Here is an 18,110-nt window from a genome sequence, read left to right as displayed (position 1 = left end):
GATCCCCTAACAGAGATGTACCCCATTCCTTGATCTGGAGTGTCCTCCCCCCACCCCACCTCCACTATCCTGCAGAATGCCCTTGGGCTGCCCCAGGCAGGGTAACACTTGCCCCCAATCATGCTTTCTGCCTCCAAGTCCCAGCTCCTAGGTGGCTGTTAAGAACCTATTTCCAGGCAGAGACTTTATCAGTTGTTTACAATAATCATAATTTTCCAATCCCCAATCAAGACCACAACTTGAGGGTCACTCTTGGGCATAAGAGGCATGTTGGATACTAAAATATTGCAGTTTGTAATGATTAGAGGAATCAGGATTAGATTGGACATGACAAGAATTATGGAGGAAATAAGTCAAGCTATTTGAAATCGAGGTTGTCTTGGAAAATCCAAGCTATATTGTTTCTATACATGTATTCTCTTCTGTTTTCCAGCGAGACCCTCTGAAAATACTTGAGCTTTCCTTCTCTTCACCACTCACTCTCTGCCCCAACCTCTCACATCCATTGCATTCATTCCCCAATCAACACATTACATGGTTTTTCCATGAGTCATCCTTTATTGCTGTTTGAAGTCATGAATTATTGGCACAAGACACAGTGGGTTTCAAAGCAAATGACAGAAGGAAACAGTTTGCAGGTGGGAAGACCCAACAGTGAAGAATCCTAGAGCAGCCATGACCTTGGCCTTGAGGGTTGGGTCTTACTTGTAAGGACCCTGCAGCCAGGACCTAGCCCAGTCGAGTCAGACTACCTGGCCCACAGGTGATCAAGCCACATCTTGGGGGAGCTGAAGGGGTCCCCCAGTCCTCTCTCTAAGACCATCATTGTAGCCTTCTTGGAACCTTCTTCTAGCCTCCAAGTCTTTGCCACCAACAGCAGTGTGACAACCACAAGGACCCCCTCCCCTCTGAGACAGCCAGCCTGCTCTCCTCACCCGTCCCTTTTCCAATGGAAGCTTCCCCTAACCAGGGCAGATAAAGGCCCCTGCAGAGGGAGGAGAGGGGAGGGGAGCAGGAAAGTGGGGAGCAGGAGGGAGGGAGTTGGTTTTAGAGGACTGGCCAAGTCCAGTGGCCCCCTGAGGAGAGGTGCCTGTCCCCTCCACCACAGTGGGTCCTCCCGCCAATATCTGAGGGGTGAGGCAAAGGGGGCTTCTCAACAAGAGAGTTGCTGCCCCCCCTCCTCTGAGGAGGGCTCCTCCTCTATGAGCTCCAGGTCGAACTCATCTTCCAGGGACCCTCCCACCGGCAGAAGGCGGAACTTCTTCCCTTTAAGTGTGCATGTGCGATGCTGGAAGTCCAGGACGGCGTTGTGATCCTGGAGAACGTCGGTGCCAATGATGGCTTCCTCCGCACTTGCGTTGGCCACTAGGAAGGCTGCCTTCAGCTTCAGCTTGCCCAGGGACACCACCGTATCCCAGACGCCCAAGATCTTCATTTCGGCCCCGTTGGCCACTTTCACCACATTCTCAAAGGGCCGCAGCGTATCTAAGTCACCATCGGTGACCTCCTCCCACAAGCTCGGGTGGACCACGGAGACCTGGGCCCCGGAGTCCACCAGGAACCTCACGGGCACTTTGCCAATTTTCCCCTTGAGGTAGTAGCCCTTACCCATGCTGTTGGCAAAGACGATCTCCTTGGGCAGGTGGCTGTGGGCAGCCTCGGGCCCCCCAAAGGTCTTCAGGAGGGTCTCTTTCACAGCCCCGTAGTTTCCCTGGTCCTCGGGACTGAGACTATTGAAGGCCCCCAGGGCATCTCCCCTGAGAGACTCTTTCAGGAACCTCAGCTTGGTGATGTGGTCCCAGTGGTTGAGGTCGTTGATGACCTCAAAGCGATGCAGCCAGAGGTGTGGGGCCATGTTGGCTCCATCGAAAAGCTCTGGGACGAAGGCTCGCTCACGGCTCCTGGCTCCGCTCCCAGCCATCCCTCTGCTCCCTTCTGGAACTGCAGCAACAACCCACGGCAGGTAGAGAAAGCCACAGAGCAGTGTCAGCGCAATCACGCTGGAGAACAAGGCTTCTCTAAGCAGACTGTTGCTGGGTGCCCGCTGTTGGCAGGCTGGAGGGACCAGGCGAAGGCTGTCTGACGGACTGCTGGGTGCAGAGCTGTGGCCTGCTCACTCTGCAGAGCCTTTTTGATACCCAGCCTGGGCCCCCAAGGCTCCCCATTCGCCTTTGTTCTGGAAGCTCCGCCCCTGCTCCTCCTACCCTCCTCCCTCCAGCATCCTGTCCGACGGGCAGGATCAGTGCCCCGCCCTTCTGCATCCATCAACTGGACAGGCCGCGGGCAGCCCACGTTGCAAGGAAGGCCAGCCTGGGTCAGAGGGGGCCTCCTCAGGTACCCTCCCCAGCCTGTGTCCCAGAATAACAGATGAGGACAGGACGACGTTACGACATCCAGGTGTTTGTCATCAGCTGGAGAAGGAAGGTGGAGTCAGGGGACCAGAGGCAGGGACCAGAGACCATCAACTTCTAGACTGGGGAGGCCCCTTTGCCCTCAACCTTGAGTGATCCCCTTTGAGTGGCTAAGGGGAAGGAGCTTACATTTACTGTGTTTCTGCTCTGTGTGAAGTGAGAGGCTGGGTGTTTCTCATGAGCTCTGAACCAAGTACAGAATCCCATAAGATTCTCTGGAGAGATGGAGAGTCCCCAGAATCAAGAATGCCCATAAATAGTTTCTTTAAATGAGGGAACACATGCACACATTTTCCATGAATGCAATTGCTACAGTAGTTTTCCCTCGTTGATCACACCTAATTCAGAGTCAGTCTGCCTTCTGGGAGTGGGTGCCAGAATCTGGAGTCGGGCTTCGACTCTAGCTCTGGGCAGGCCCCCTCCTTGGCTTCTCCCCTCTCACCTTCCAGAAGCCTTTATAAGAGTCTGTTCCCCAGGTTCTTCAGACCACCTCTTCATCTGGGCATTTGTGGAAAGAGCAGCCAGAGAATTCCACCCTTTTTATTCCAAGAGGGGGAAGCATCCACTTTGTTGGCAGAGCCAGCAGTGAGAGTCTGGATGGCTTTAGATGGAGGAGGCTGGCTGTGGGACCTCTTGCTGGGCTTGGGGGTGGGAGGGTGGAGGGCCGTCCCAGGCCACCCCATGGATACCCAGAAGACAGATCTGGGAGTTCATGGCTGGAGTCTGACTGGGGCTATTGGGGGACCCACACTTATGACCCTGTTTAAGTGTTGCCCCTCCACAGAGCCCTACTCTGGCCTCACCAGTGTGCCCACTCCCAGGTGACAACCGTGGCTGTGTGGTTCATTCATTAAGTCTGTGTCCTGCGCATGTACAACTGCCTCCAGGCCTGGTAGAAACTGACTCTGGGGCTCTTTACTGGGCTCCAAGCCTGCTGAGTGCTGTCACCAAACAGGACAGATGAAGACAGGAGAGGAGCAAGAACCAGCAGCACACCTGTGGCTCTGGGCTGTTTTTCCTGGCCCAGAGCCTGTCTCTCACCAACTCCCTGTCCCACTGATCACCCAAGCCTGGTTGAATTCCAGAGGACCCTGGCTCCAGCCCTGCCCCTGGTCGGTCCCAGGGCCTCTGACTATGCCAGAAGACCCTTAGCCCCTGTGGCTGTGTCAGCCCCTTGCACCTGACGCAGTGAGCCAGCACAGAGGCAGCTGGGTCAACACCTCTCATCACAGCTGCCTGGCTGAGGTGGGGCCATCGTGCCATTCCAGAAACCCAGAGGAGGGGGAAGTGGAGTCACTGGGCAGGTGGGTCTCCCAGAGGATTGCACAATGCAAAACCTGCACCCAGAAAAATGGCCCTGCACCCACGAGACCAGGAAGCCCCTTCTGCAAGTGGATGTTTGTGGATGGACTCCCAGTCCCTGGAATGGGCGTTGTTCTGTGGCCCAGGTAACTGACCTTAGTGGCTTTGTGGCTCCCTGGTATTCATCACCTTGAACCCCTGGTCCCCTGGAAGTGGGAGTGAGTTAGGAGGCTGCCATGTGACCAAGGGAATTAAGAAGTAAGGTGGCTTCTCAACTAGCAACTATGACTGCTGGACGCCCCCACTGTGGCCTTTCAGACCATCATGGTGGCCAGTGACGTCAGGTCTCCCTGTTGCCATTGTCTGGAAATAGGACGTCCCTGGCACCTGGGTCATGGTCCTCACTTGATTGGGTTTGGTGTTCACTTTGGCCAAGTCATTCAACGTCTATCCCCGCAGTGAGCGTCAGGACAACCTGCAGGGCAGACCAGCCTGCACTCCACCGTTCTGAAAAACAAGGCGCTTGAATGGCTAAATGATTTGTCTCAGGCCCAAGCTGCCCAATGCATGTAAGGGCATTTTGCAAATAAAGGCAGGGAAGCAGGTGTATTGGGCTCAGAGAGGCATCCAGCTAGGTCCTGGGGCTTTGCTGTTGATGGCCTCTGATGAGGGCAGTGATCTAGCAGGCAGTGAGAGCTGATGGCTAAATATTTGAAAATTTTCTGAGTCTTTTTTTTTTTTCATTTATTTTTATTAGTTGGAGGCTAATTAATTTACAATATTGTAGTGGTTTTTGTCATACATTGACATGAATCAGCCATGGATTTACATGTATTCCCCATCCCGATCCCCCCTCCCCTGAGTTAGTCCTAAACCAATTGGTAGCTTGAAACCAGACATGGTGGGAGCATTTATACCACAGAAATTGGCAAATTCTAAATCAAGCCCCCCTTTTTCTGGAAAGCCAGCTTGTCATCACATTCCTGCCTGCGGACCTTGGTCACTCCCTCTGGGGCAGGCAAAGCACCAGAGCCAGTGATTAACAAGCTTCTAGCATCTCCACTCCTGCCCAGCCACTTGTGCACAAGTCCCCTCTCTAGCCCCGCTTGCCTCACGCTCCCCCACAGCCCTTATTCTTCTGGGTCCTTGGACCTGAGGCCCTCCTCAGCGAACCCCTCCAGGCTAGCTGTCCACACAGTCCCACCTGGGGTCCCCAAGACAGAAGCACACAGGGGGTCTCATGGTTACTAGGCGAGCTGGCAAGGGTTGAGATTAGGGAGATTCTCTCATGAAGATCAGGAAAATGGTGACCTCAGTTCTCCGGCTCCCTTCAGCCTTGGGAGAGGCCCATCCCTGGAATACCTCAGAACCACTCAGGAACCTTGGGATTGCCGTGTCAGTGTTGAACTGATGCGCTAGCCCAGCCAGGGCAGGACAGACGCCACTGCCTCCTCCCAGGTCCCAGGAAATCGTGGTTAATTATTGACAAATATAGGTATTGGGGTGGGAACACCCTCATTATTACCCATTGGCATCTCCAAAGTGTGCTTGGAGGCAGGCACTTATCCCAAGAGGAGGTAAATCAGGATGATAAACAGGAAGGACTTACGGGGTCCCCACCTTCCACACCCCTCCTTGAGATTTTGGGGCTGTGAGCTCTGCTGGCCCCACTCCCTGCCTCCCCTTTGCCATTTCATCCCTCCCATGCCCTAGGGGTGGAGGAGTGGCGTGTGACGCATTATAAGCCCATGAAAGGGCCCATCGGGGGCCCCTGAGAATTGAAGCCCTTGGTGAGCAGTGGGGACACCCCAGAAGCTGCATGCCCGTTCTCTTTACTGTTTCTTCTGCCTGACCACTGCTGGGGCACAGTGGGGCCCAGAGAGGAACCCAACTCCTCAAGTTCTGAGATTAGGGGGGTCCTGAGGTGCAGGGTGGGCATTGGGGGGGGGGTGCTGGGAGGGGACCTGGCATTCTCAGGAGGTCATTTTGAGCAAAGAGGCTAGAGACACCCTACAGATTCCAGGGCTCCAGGTGAGGCCCAGATGTAACACCAGGAGGGGCAGAAAAGGCACCACCAGCCCCTGCTGTGCCAAGATAAGGGGCTCTGCAGCTCCTCTCCAGCTGCCTGGCTGGCGCCCTACACTCCCAAGATCAAGGTCACCCTGGGAACTGGATGGGGCGAGAGCAGACACGAATTTGAGGAGTTTTCAAGGCAACAAAGAAGGTTGAGGGGAGACAGAAGGTGCACTTTCTGTAAGCGGGGACGGCTTCATGAGCATCCAACCTGTGAAGTCCCAGGGACTCTGCTCTCAGAAAGGCCAGGGTTGGTCTGATGTGCTGCTGACTTTAAATTCCCAGTAGTTTGGAACAAGGAGACCCACGCAAAATTTTTCCAGGCCCTGTAAATTATGTAGCTGGTTGTATCTCCAGCCCATCTGATGAGACTTCACACACATGGACTTATACACACATGTACATGCACACATGCACACCCTCCTTACCACACATCACACACATGCTGTCACTCAGTTGTATCCGACTCTGTGACCCCACGGACTGAAGCCTGCCAGACTCCTCTGTCCATAGGATTCTGCAGGCAAGAATACTGAAGTGTGTTTCTGTTTCCTATTCCAGGGGACCTTCCCGATCCAGGGATTGAACCTGCTTCCCAGGTGGCATTGGTGGTAAAGAACCCTCCCGCCAAGGCGGGAGATGTAAGAGACACAGGTTTGCACCCTGGGTTGGGAAGATCACCTGGAGGACACAGCAGCCCACTGCAGTGTGGGTTGGAGTGCAGAGTCAGACATGACTGAAACGATTTAGCACACACACACACACACCAACAGAAACATACATACCCACACACATACTACACACCCTCCTTACCACACATCACACATATATGCTCAGTCACTCAGTTGTTTCCAACTCTTTATGACCCCGTGGACTGAAGCCTGCCAGGCTCCTCTGTCCAAGGGATTTTCCAGGCCAGAATACTGGAGTGGGTTGCTATTTCCTACTCCAGGGGAACTTCCTGACCCAGGGATGGAACTCATGTCTCTTGCGTCTCCTGCTTTGCCACTAGCACCACCTGGGAAGCCCTCACACATATACACACGTCCACAAAAATGCACCCACACACACACTGTGCTCACATCCTGCGCATGTAAACACACCAAACACAAACAGTCACACTATAGTTCTCAGCTCAAAACAACTAAGCAATTGTGTAACATGCATATAGACCTCAGCTCCCACCTTTCATTTCACAGATTTCTTTGCACACACATTTACACTGAGTATTAAAACCATATTTATTGGAGGCACCTGCAGTTTATTAGCCCCTGGGCATACTTACTGGCCCAGAAAACTAGGCAGGTCCCATCACCGTGGCTTACATGCTAATGAAAACAGGATACAGCTGGTTAACAGCCTGGTTTTGAAGAGTTTAAGACCAACGTGTGTGTGCAGGCTGACCACTTGAAGCAGCCCCAGTCACAGCCGCACCGCTTCAAAAGTGGGTCACGCCGCCTTCTGCCGCCACCCACCGCCCTCATTGTGCGGGGCCAAAGACACGAGGCCCTCTGTTCCTCCTACCTCCAGGCTCTCCCGCCACAAGCAAACTCCCCCAGGCCTGCCTCGCTCCTTGCAGCTCCCACCTGGCCCGTCCCTCCCAAGGCCCTGTCCTGGGGTTGATGTGAATGTGGAGTTGGGGAGGGTTGATGGCACAGCTCCTGGGAGGTGGGGACCCAGCTGCTTCCGGTGTCCTGCTTCAGTGGGTGGTGGCATCAGGTCCTCAAGCTGGAAAGAGGAGCAGAGCAGTGAATTGTGCATGAAAATCTAGTTAGGGATTCAGATCAGAATCCTAGGGCATCTGGATGAGGCATGAGGGAAAACCCACAGTGCTGGCAGGTGCCTTAACCCCAAACCACAGCCCCTGGACTGCCAGTCCTGCTCACCTGGCATTCACATCACCTGTGGCCAAAAGCGCACGGGCAGGATAGCTTTTCCTTGTGTGTTTCCCACCCTGGGTCCTGGGCACAGCTCAGGGACAGAGTATTCCTGCCCCGGGTCCCTGCCCCAGTTCTTCACTGTTCCAGAACCACCTTCTCCCATTTGCGTCCCCCTCGACACTCATCTACCACCTGGTCTAAAAGCCTTCCACCTGGACGTCACCCCACTCAACCCACCAGCTGAACTCCCCTTGTCAGCAGCCTGCAAGACCGTCACACTGGAGGGTCCCAGAGATGTTTAGGGAACAGTGATCCCAGGCCTAAAGCCACTGTCAGCCCTCCAGACCCAGGGTCAAGGCCAGGACCAAACATCAGTTGGTCACAAGTTTCTGGCTGACTCCCTAGAAGTCCAATATGCCAAAACCAGTTCTTCCCATGTTTTTATCTTTCAGTCAACTATGAAGATAACTTAAGGTGTTTGGAAGGCCTCCCCACTCCCCTCCTCCCAACCCAGACCCTCCAAAGAAGGCTCCGCCTTCTTCCCAATTCCTGGTGCCCCCACCCTGGACCAAGCCCTCATCCCTTCCTTCTCTGATTTCCGCCACCCTCCCTAGGGGCAGGGGTTCTAGCGACAGGGACTGGATCTAAGGGAAGACCCCAGAAGATCCCCCTCTTTCCCATCCCCATGGTCCCCTCCATTTAACTGAGGTTGGCAGCAGGACTCATCAGGTAGTACAAACAGCTCTGGAGACGAACTCACTTTTAACAAACAGTCCTGAAATTTATGAAACGTTCACAAAAATCAAAGTATGCAGATTGTAATCTCCAAGTACAAATGGGCTTCTAATGACATCAGGACACTCAGCTTAAATCTAGACACGTGGAGGACTTTTGTCCAACTTAAAATACCTCAAAGGCAGCTTTGAACTGATCCCAAAATAGCTTTAATTGCTGCTAATGATAACTGGTATCTTGAGGAATGCAAACGTATAAAACAGCCTCGGCACAGGAGCTGCTGCTTTGGAATCCACTGCCAACTCAGCTTTGCTCCTGACTTACAGAAAATGGGGGACAATGGGTGGCCCCTTCCATCTGGCTTGTCAAAGTGGTCTCTGCTTTACCATCCAGAAGAAGGAAGGGAAGGCAGGAAAGGGAAGATGGAAATGCCAGGGGAGCCCTGACACGGATGGAAATCTCCAGGTTATTAGTAGCAGCAGTAACAGCCATTTATCGAGCACCTACCCTGGGCCACACACCATGCTGGCAGCTGTGAGTGAGTGTAAGGCTCTGAGTCTAGTCTGAAGCTAGATGGGGATGGGCAGTGCCGAAGAAGCGGGTTGATTCCATTCCAGACCTATTTCTTGAGGCTAACCCTGCTTCACGTTGGGTGATGAATCAGATCTGAGCCCGGCTCTCACAGAGTTCTCAGGTGAGTGGGGAAGAAAGACTCAGACACAGGTGCCCTAATTCCGGAGAGATGAGAATGGGAGATAGGCAAGATGGTGGTCCAAGGAGCACTGGGCACCTCCTCCCACCAGAAATCTACAAGTATTACCCAAGAAAAACAAAAAGTAAAGGGATGCTAGAGAGGAGGGAATGAGCTGAAACCAGGGAATGAGGGCAACCACACATCACAAATTCAGATGGACTGCTGTTGCTCTCAGCTCACTCTGTGCAGGGATTTGGGGGCAAAGGCCTTCGGGCTAACACACAAGACAGGAAGGCAATTAGTTTCTAGATACAGCAGTCCAATTGAAAATATGTGTATAAACATGGAAAAAAGACTGGAAGAAGATACTAGGTTAGCCAAAAAGTTGGTTCAGGTTTTTTTACCATCTTATGGAAAAATCCAAGCAACCTTCTTGGCTAACCCAATACAACAAAACAAGGACAGTACCTTTGTCTGGGTGGTGGGATCATAAGGACCTTAATTTTCTTCTATATTCATTCTGAGAATATATTCTCTAATAAAAAGGTTATTTAAAAATAAATAAACTTGTTCTTGCAAGTTCTATAAGTTTAAAATTATTTTCAAGTAAAAAAGTTTTTAACAGGGAGTATATGAGAAATCTGTGCTATGAATCTAAAACTTCCTTAAAAAATAGTCTTTTTTTAAAAATTTCTAAAAGGTACTTAAAGAAGGGATAGTAACATTGACAATAGTAATAACTGTTGAAACTAAATGATAGGTATAAGAGAGTTTGAGTTTCCCACAACTTTGGGGTATATTCAAAAATATTCCATAACAAAAAGTAAAATTGTAAGTAAATAAGGGACTTCCCTGGCGATCAGGGGCTAAGACTCCATGCTCCCAATGCAGGGGGCCATGCTCCCAATGCAGGGGACCAGGATTCGATCCCTGGTCAGGAAACTAGATCCCACATGCTGCAACTAAAAATCCTGCATGCCGCAACTAAGACCTTACACAACCAAATTAAAAAAAAAAGTAAACCAAAGCTCTGTGCCAAGACCATCCTCAGCCTGGCCTGCCCAGTTCTGGACCCACTGCCCCGGGGTCGGTGTGTCACCCAGTCTCGGGCACTGGAGCCACTGGTGACCCAGGACAGGCAGGGTCGGTGTCCCTGCTGGGCATCCTCTCCCCAGCCCCAGAGCACAGGTTCTCAGCTAACTCCTGTCCGCAGCACCAGCTGGCACACGGGGCCTAGGGTCCAGGCTCAACATACAGTCCTGCTCCCCAAACTCATGGCAACAACACTAGCCCTGACCCTCCTGCCGGGGCCGCCACCCAGCTTCCTGCAGGCTGCAGGCTCCTGCCTATACTCTTTCCTCATGGACTCTCCTCCCTCATCTGAGTCAGCTGGCACCAGGCTCTCACATCCTAAAAATGAGTCCCTCGCTGGTCCAGCATCCCCCCCTTGATTAATGACCATTCCTCTCCTTCCTCCCCAGTCAGTTTCTAGAAGGGCTGGTCCACACTCACAGGACCAAGGCCTGCACGTGCCCCACTGTGGGCACATGGGACTCAAGGCCACCCGTGTCCCTCTGTCACCAAGCTGGTCTACCTTGCACAAGGCGCCGCGCGGTCTAGAGCAACCTTGCTTCCCTCTGTTTCACTGTGTCCGTGCCACTCACTCCCCAAGCCCCTGGCTTCTGCCCCCTTCTCCCGGAGCTGCACCCTGGCCAAGAGCATCAGTGACTTCCCAATGGCCGCATCCCAGGAGCCCCTCAGGGAATCTGCTTTTCCTCCTAGGTCTCTCCTGCCCCATTGGCTCCTGGGACCCAAGTTTTTTGATCTTGTGCCTCAAAGAGCACTCCCCTAGTCTTTCCTGGCACCTTCCCCTGGCATTCTACAATCTCCCCAGCCTGTACCCCTGACCTAACTCTCCGCTCCACTGCCGCGTGCACCCCACAAGTCCACTTTCAACACTAAACACATTGTCTTCCCAGACCTGCTCTGCCTCATGTGTTCTTTCTTTATCTGGGCAAAAGTCACCACCGTGGAGCCAGTTTCCCGATTCATTCATCCTCACCGCCTGCCTCCTCTGCTGGCTCCTCCTGAGTCCCTACCCCAACTCCCACACCCACCTCCATCCCCACCCCCATCCCGGTCCGCCTGCCCTCTACACCACCACTGCCCTACTTCAAGCCCAACTACTGTAATAGTTATCCCACAGGTCTCCATCCCAGCTGTCCCCTCCCTGGTAATCCACTCTCCCGGGGATGCCAGAGTCCTGAGATGGAAGACTACTCATGTCATTCTTCTGCCCTGAATTCCTCCATGGCGCCTCAGGCCAGAACAAAGTCCTGACTCTCAGCAGGGCATGTGAGGCCCCTCCCTAACTCATGGTCCACCTACACCAAATGGCTTGTAGTTCCCCAAACATGAGAGGCTTTTTCCTGCCTTTTCACAAGCCTCTCACTTGGCTGGGCAAGCCTTCCCCACAGCCCTATTCTCCAGGTGAACTCTAACTCTTCCCTCAGAAGTCAGCTAAGCTACTGCTACCTCTGGAAGTCTTCTTTGATTTCCCTGACAGACTTAAGGGCTCCATCCTCTAAGCTCCCATCTCAGGGACTATAGTCTTCATGCCATCTGCAAGCTTCCAGAAGCCAGAGCCAGACCAGTTCCTAGTTGGAGCACCAGCACGATCTAAGCATGAAGGACGTGGTCTTTGAGGGTCTTTACTCCTATCACTCCCTCTGCTCATCCATCCTCTAGACCCTGCTCACCTTCACTCTTTTCCCCAGAAGCACTACCTGCTCTCCCTCAACAATTGCCTCTCCTCTGTGACTTTGCAAGTCAGGCTAGCAGTGCTGTCTTTACCAGGTAGACTGGTGTTATTCAAACCTGTTACTGTGATCATAGTAAGGAAGACATTTTTCATCATACTCCAGCATACATATGCATTATAACATATGAAAAATACATTTACATATGTGTATGTGCTGTGCTTAGTCGCTCAGTTGTGTCCGACTCTTCCCAACCCCATGGACTGTAGCCCACCAGGCTCCTCTGTCCATGGGGATTCTCCAGGCAAGAATACTGGAGTGGGTTGCCATGCCCTCCTCCAGGGGATCATCCCAACCCAGGGATCGAACCCAGGTCTCCCACACTGCAGGCAGATTATTTACCATCTGAGCCACCAGGGAAGCCCAAGTATACTGGAGTGGGTGGCCTATCCCTTCTTCTTGGGAAGATCCCAAGGGAATCTTCCCAAGACAGGAATTGAACCGGGTAAAATGCATTTACCATATGTGATACACTCATGTTTTCTATTTTACTCCACTTTGTCTTTTTTAAATGCTGGTACTGACACACTAAATTAAGCTCCCAACCATGAACTGGTCCCCTGCCCCCACCATTTAAAACCTCTACCGTAGCCAGTGGGGATCACTAAGGGATTCCTGCAAGGCAGCAACATGATTAGAAGGGTGGGTTAGGACAGTGCTTCTCAAATGTATGAAAGTGAAGGCCCTGTGCATTTACAATCCGTCCTATGCTTTACTTTTTAAAACTAGCAATAAAAATGAATTATTAGAAAAGAAAATAACAAAAATATAAAAAAATAACACAAGTCCCTATTTGTTATAATAAAAAAATATCCTTAGTAGACACTGTGGAGTGATGTCAGGAGCATGCTGGGAGGTAGATGCTAGGCTGGGACCAGAGATGTGAGGTGACATTGCCAGGCCTGTTTGCCAGGCAATGCATTTGAGCCCTTGACACATGCCACTCTTGCACTGCCAACCTCTCTGCCAGGGCACTTCCAATTTGCACAGTCTGAAGGGCTTTGCTAAGGCGGCAAGCGCTGCTATGCAGGCTCCTTGTCTATGGATCCACCCTGCTTACATTCGAATCCCAACTCAGCCACTAAGCAGCTCTGGGCCATGGACAAAGGACTTAGCCTCTCCCAGCCTCCGTTTCCTCTTGGAATCATCCTGGGAGATTAATAAAACAATCTGTCCTGCAGGGAGGGGCCCAGAACCGGAACCTGGTTGACACCCTTGCTTCTGACGCTCACAGTTAGGATTCTGCTGTCCTGGTCCCCCGTCTTTCTGAGTCAGCCTCATCCTTGCAGGTCCCTTCTCTGCCCCTCACCGACCACTGCAGCCAAACCACCTCACTCCTTGCTTCCTCTCTTTCTCATGCTCTCAGAATATGGCTTGCATCCTACAAGGCAGAGAGAATATAGTAAGCCCTAGGTTCTGTCCACTCCCACTCCTTTCTCGGGGACTCTGTGCCCATCAGACTAATCCCTCCACCTGAGTCTCACTCACCCACTCCTCCTCTCTACATTGACGGAGCTTCTTTTCACCGATTATTCCCTCCCTCTTCTGAGTATCCTTCCAAAGAGTCAAGTCTCTGATCAGTCCTCAGCCTAAGGAATCTGCCCTGTGGTGTGCTGATAAGTGTTAAACAACAGACCTGCTAGAGAAAATAATGTATACATATATATACACGTATATGAGTTTATTATAAATTTTACTGACATAAAAGATATTTAGCAATTTATAAATAATAATAAAAATACTGTATTCTTTATTGTAACTGAATATAGCAAATGGAGTCTTATATAATGCTTTCATTGATTTTTACCAACCCCCTGACTCCATAACCAACCAAAAATTATAACTGAAAAATGAGTGTAGTTCCATTATGAATGGTGGTTGATATTTTTGTTTGTGCTATCTAGTGAGAAAAAAAGTGAAACAATAAGAACATATGTTGGAATTTGTCTATGGTGTGACCAACTTCCCTACTGAATCAGATAATAGTTTTTGAATACTGGAAGAACATGTGTTCAAATTTTATTGCGCCATTCGATAATGTAGGGGCTACTGGCAAAACATACATTTAAATTTAATTTAATCTGCCTTGTTAACATTTCCTTTATAAATTTCTTATGTCTAGATAGTCAACAATACAATCAATCAAGCCCTGATTTGTGGTATTTATGAATTTCAATGATGTAAATATTCCCACCATGGCTGACTTCAAGCTACCAACAGGATGTCAGTGAATGCAGAGCTGGGAAGAAAAGCACAGTAACACAACATTATATAGCATTTCCACAGACAAAAGAGAGGTTAAAAAAAAAAAAAGCATAAACAGTAAAACCTTGTAAAATTCTTAGGAGATGATGAGTTTGAGTATTTATCTTTGTTTTTAACAGAACTTATTTCATTGTAATTTTGTATAGTTTAATTTTTTAAAATTAGCTAGGTTTAACAACTGTCTCACAAAATTCCTAAAAATTTAGGAAGTTAGCCCTTAGGAGCCGATCTGATCTGAACACGTGTGGACCTGACTCCTCCCCCCATCTCTGCCTTGAATGGGATCTCCAGAAAGTTCTCCCAGCTTGATGGCCCCTTCCAATGTATAAATTTCAGGTACTATCCTGTAAGCAAAACTGAACTACTGCTCTTGCACTCAAACTTGCTCCACTCCAGGGCTACCATCTTGGTGAAGGGTTTCTCCATCCACCCAGGAACCCAGGCCAGAAACCAGGACCCTGGCTAGCCCGCGAGGGTCAAGAGAAGCCCACAGAGAAAGGCATGATCCAGAGGGATTTTAATCAGCACATAGGGAAAATTTGATAAATGGTGATGCTGATAAACGGTGATAAAGGCAACAGGGAGCAATGAAATTCTTCCTTATCCAGAATTACAGGCCTTTCTGAAGGATCAATTTGAGAAATATAATGGAAAAATACAGAGTACAGGGTTAAGTGATGGAATCAGAAGTACAATTAAAAAATGCTTAAGGCATGGTGATTCTGGGGAGAGGAGTGGACAGCTTGGGAAGGAATGCAGGAGTACCTGCTGACCACCTGGAAGGGATGACTAAGCGGGCTGCCTGGTTCCTGGCCTGGGTGACTTGGAGGACAGTGGCAGCACTCTCTGGAGACCCCAGAGGAATGGCTTTGTGGGGTGACTATGAACTTATCCTGGGGTGTTCTGGGTTTGAGGTCGATGTTCAACCAAATGGAGAAGTCCCTTTGTCAGTTGGCTATTAGAATCTGGACTTCAGGAAAAAGTCATGATTGAAAGATGGAATTTGAGAGTCATCAACAGATCAGTATTTAGGAACCATCACCCCTTGGAGAGAGGGAATTGGTTGGGCAGAGGACCCCGCCTCAGGCCTGGGGACACCAGCATCGGAGGGATGGCCATGGGCCCGGAGATGGAGAAGCAGTGAGAGAGGCAGGAGGCTGAAAGCAGAGTGGAGGACAGAGAGACAGAAGGGGTGACAACTCTGGGAGGAGGGCGTGCTTAGCACCAGCCAAGGGTGGGGAGGATGGAAGTTATTGCTAAGCATATTAGCAACTTGGTGGCCCAGGGACATGGGTCGAAGGAAGGCCAGTTGGTGAGGACAAGGGCAGGGCAGCAGAGGGAAGGAGAAGGTTGGGAAGAGGGGATGCTGGCTCCCAGGAGCGTGGGGCCTGAGGGGGACAAATGAAGGAGACGTCCACAGCCCCGCTGGAAGGGTTAGCCTTGGGCGGGCAAGGAGCTGTGTCTCAGGAGGTGTGCAGGGGGACACCAAGGCGAGCTAGGAAGGCGGGGTGTCCGTCCAGATTCCCTAGGAAGCAGATGCGGAATGGAGTTAGGAGTGACGAGATTCAGTGGGGAGACACCTGTGAGAGAGAGGGAGGGCAGAGAAGGCTGAGAGCAGGCAGGAGACATCTCACACCTGGGGAAGAAGTGGGGGGCCCCTCCCTGCCCTGCGGCCTCAGCACTGGCTACAGCTGGGACACAGCTCCCCCCACACCTCTCAGCCTCCCTCCCAGGACTGAGCAGTGTGCCTCCATGACGGCCACAGCGGGGGCTCCCCATCTCTCAGAGATGTGGTGTTGGGGTTGTTTGGCAGGCGTGTGGTGGAGAGCTGATGGATGGAGGATGGCGGGGAGGGTCTGGGACAGTTCCAGGGGAGAAGGAGACTAATGCTGGAGGCCTGAGGTGTGGCTGCGTGTGGAGGCCTGGAGTCTGTAATCACTTCAGTGTCCCCACGGGGGAACGAGGATAGCAGGAGGCTGGTCTGTCCTGGGCCAGATGTCTAGCCCAGTCAAGGGCAGTGGAAGGACAGAGGAGCAGGGGGTGGCAGGTTGGGGGGAGGGTACCTGACGTGATGAAAGGGTCTGGGCCTCTGAGAGTAGGAGGGGAGGATGGGCTAGGGCGGGTGCTGGGGAACTCTGTGAGGTTGAGGACAGGGTGATGGAGTCCTGGATGAAAAGTCTGTGAGGGAGAAGGCTGGGATCAGAGCGTGGGGACTGTTTCAGAGCAGAGGTGGAACAGTTCTAGGTCATGACAGTGTTGGGTGGCTGAGAAAGGCACAGCACCACGAGGCCAGGCTGTTCCCAGGATGTGGGGTCGTGGACTGACGGCACGTTTGCAGTCCTGTCACATCCCCCATCAGCTGGGGCCATGTAGCCCTGTGGCTGATGGCCCCCGGAGCTCCTGGAGCAGGGCTAACTCTCCTGCCAGTGCTCCCCTCAGGGCAATTCCAGGCTAAGGCTTGACCCTCAGGCAGGGTCCACCCCAGGCAGAGGCCACGGAAGATCAAAGACCCCCAACCCTGAAGGGCAGAGCTCCCTCTGACGAGACACTAGGGTCCCGAGAGGAAGTATAAGCAGGCATTAACAGAGGATTTGACTGCCTCCAGGCACTCAGGGAAGGCTTTCCACATTTGAGATCTGAGGAAAAAAAGGGGTGCCCTAGGTGAAGTGATGGGATCAAGAGGAGGCTCACAGAGAGGGCCCACTTGCCCAGAAGGAGCCCCAACCTGCAAAGTCCCCTTTTCTTCCCGTCACACTGCCTTCCTTCAGGGTTTTGAAGGGCCCTTGTTATCTTCCACCACAGGCCCCTTGCACGTGCTGTTCCTCACCCTGGAAAGTTCCCCTGCCCTCCCCCCCCCCCCTTCTTTAGGGAATTGCTGAGTTTGGAAAGTACCCAGAATTACTTGAGGAAGGCTCTAGAGCAGACACACTTGAATTTGCCACACGCCTCACTCAGAGGCAGAGGCCAAGTCTGTGGTTTTTCTCCCCGGGGAGCCATGTCATCACCAGTAAAGTGTGGGCCTTGCTGAGTGATAAAGGGGAAAGGAGTGAAGCTTGAAGGAGACGTGAGCCTGGAGGCCCCTCACTGTGACAAGCACAAAGTAGATGCCCAAAATTATTTGCTGAATAACTGATCAGTTGGGCCCAGCCTCAGTTCAGTTCAGACCTAACATTTATTTTTAAGATGGCGGAGTAGAAGGACATGTGCTCATCTTCTCCTATGAGAACTCCAAAATTACAGCTCTCTGCTGACCAACCATCAACAGGAGAATGTTGGATTCCACCAAAAAAATACACCCCACATCCAAGGGCAAAGGAGAAGTCCCAGCAAGATGGTAGGAGGGGCAAAATCACATTTAGAATCAAACCCCATACCCACCAGAGACACTCAGAGGGCTCAAACAAAACTTTATGTGCACCAGGAAACTCCACAGAGACTGAGCCAGACCTGTATTTGAGTGTTTGAGTGTCTCCTGTGGAGGTACGGGTCAGCAGCAGCCTGCTGCAGGGGCTTTGGTTGCAGCAGATGTGGGTGTGGCATAAGCCCTCTTGGAGGAGGTCGCCATCAACCCCACCATAGAGCCACCAGAACTTACACAGGACTGGGGAAACAGACTCTTGGAGGGCACACACAAAACCTTGTGCACACCAGGACCCAGGAGAAAGGAGCAGTGACCCGACAAGAGACTGACCCAGGCTTGCCCGTGAGTGTCCAGGAGTCTCCGGCAGAGGTGTGGGTCAGTGGTGGCCTGCTGCAGGGTCAGGGGCACTGTGTCCAGCAGTGCATGCATGGGACCTTCTGAAGGAGGTCGCCATTATCTTCATTACCTCCACCATAGTTTGGCCTCAGGTCAAACAACAGGAAGGGAACACAGCCCCGCCCATCAACAGAAAATGGGGTTAAAGATTTACTCAGCATGGCCCTGCCCATC

At 51.8% G+C, this 18,110-nt stretch overlaps 1 protein-coding gene and 1 long non-coding RNA gene across 2 annotated transcripts in view; both read right to left on the bottom strand.

The window, feature by feature from the left end:
- Nucleotides 1–538: 538 nt before the first annotated feature.
- ASPRV1 (aspartic peptidase retroviral like 1) lies at nt 539–2,128 on the bottom strand. The gene has a single exon (XM_043470480.1). It carries the CDS (start codon nt 1,919–1,921, stop codon nt 1,154–1,156), a length of 768 nt encoding a protein of 255 aa, XP_043326415.1. The 5' UTR covers nt 1,922–2,128; the 3' UTR covers nt 539–1,153.
- A 4,874-nt stretch (nt 2,129–7,002) lies between these two features.
- Nucleotides 7,003–18,110, bottom strand: part of LOC122441882 — a 96,603-nt gene continuing 85,495 nt past the window's right edge. Inside the window, exon 9 of the long non-coding RNA XR_006269474.1 lies at nt 7,003–7,514. This is a non-coding gene — a long non-coding RNA (uncharacterized LOC122441882). The remainder of the gene's footprint in view (nt 7,515–18,110) is intronic.

Source organism: Cervus canadensis, chromosome 5 (genome assembly GCF_019320065.1).
Source record: "Cervus canadensis isolate Bull #8, Minnesota chromosome 5, ASM1932006v1, whole genome shotgun sequence".
NCBI lineage: Eukaryota > Metazoa > Chordata > Mammalia > Artiodactyla > Cervidae > Cervus > Cervus canadensis.
This window is presented reverse-complemented; position numbering and strand designations above follow the sequence as displayed.

Bases quoted from the DNA above. Each gene is read 5' to 3' on its own strand.
- ASPRV1 (XM_043470480.1), bottom strand. From the start codon at position 1,921: ATGGCTGGGAGCGGAGCCAGGAGCCGTGAGCGAGCCTTCGTCCCAGAG.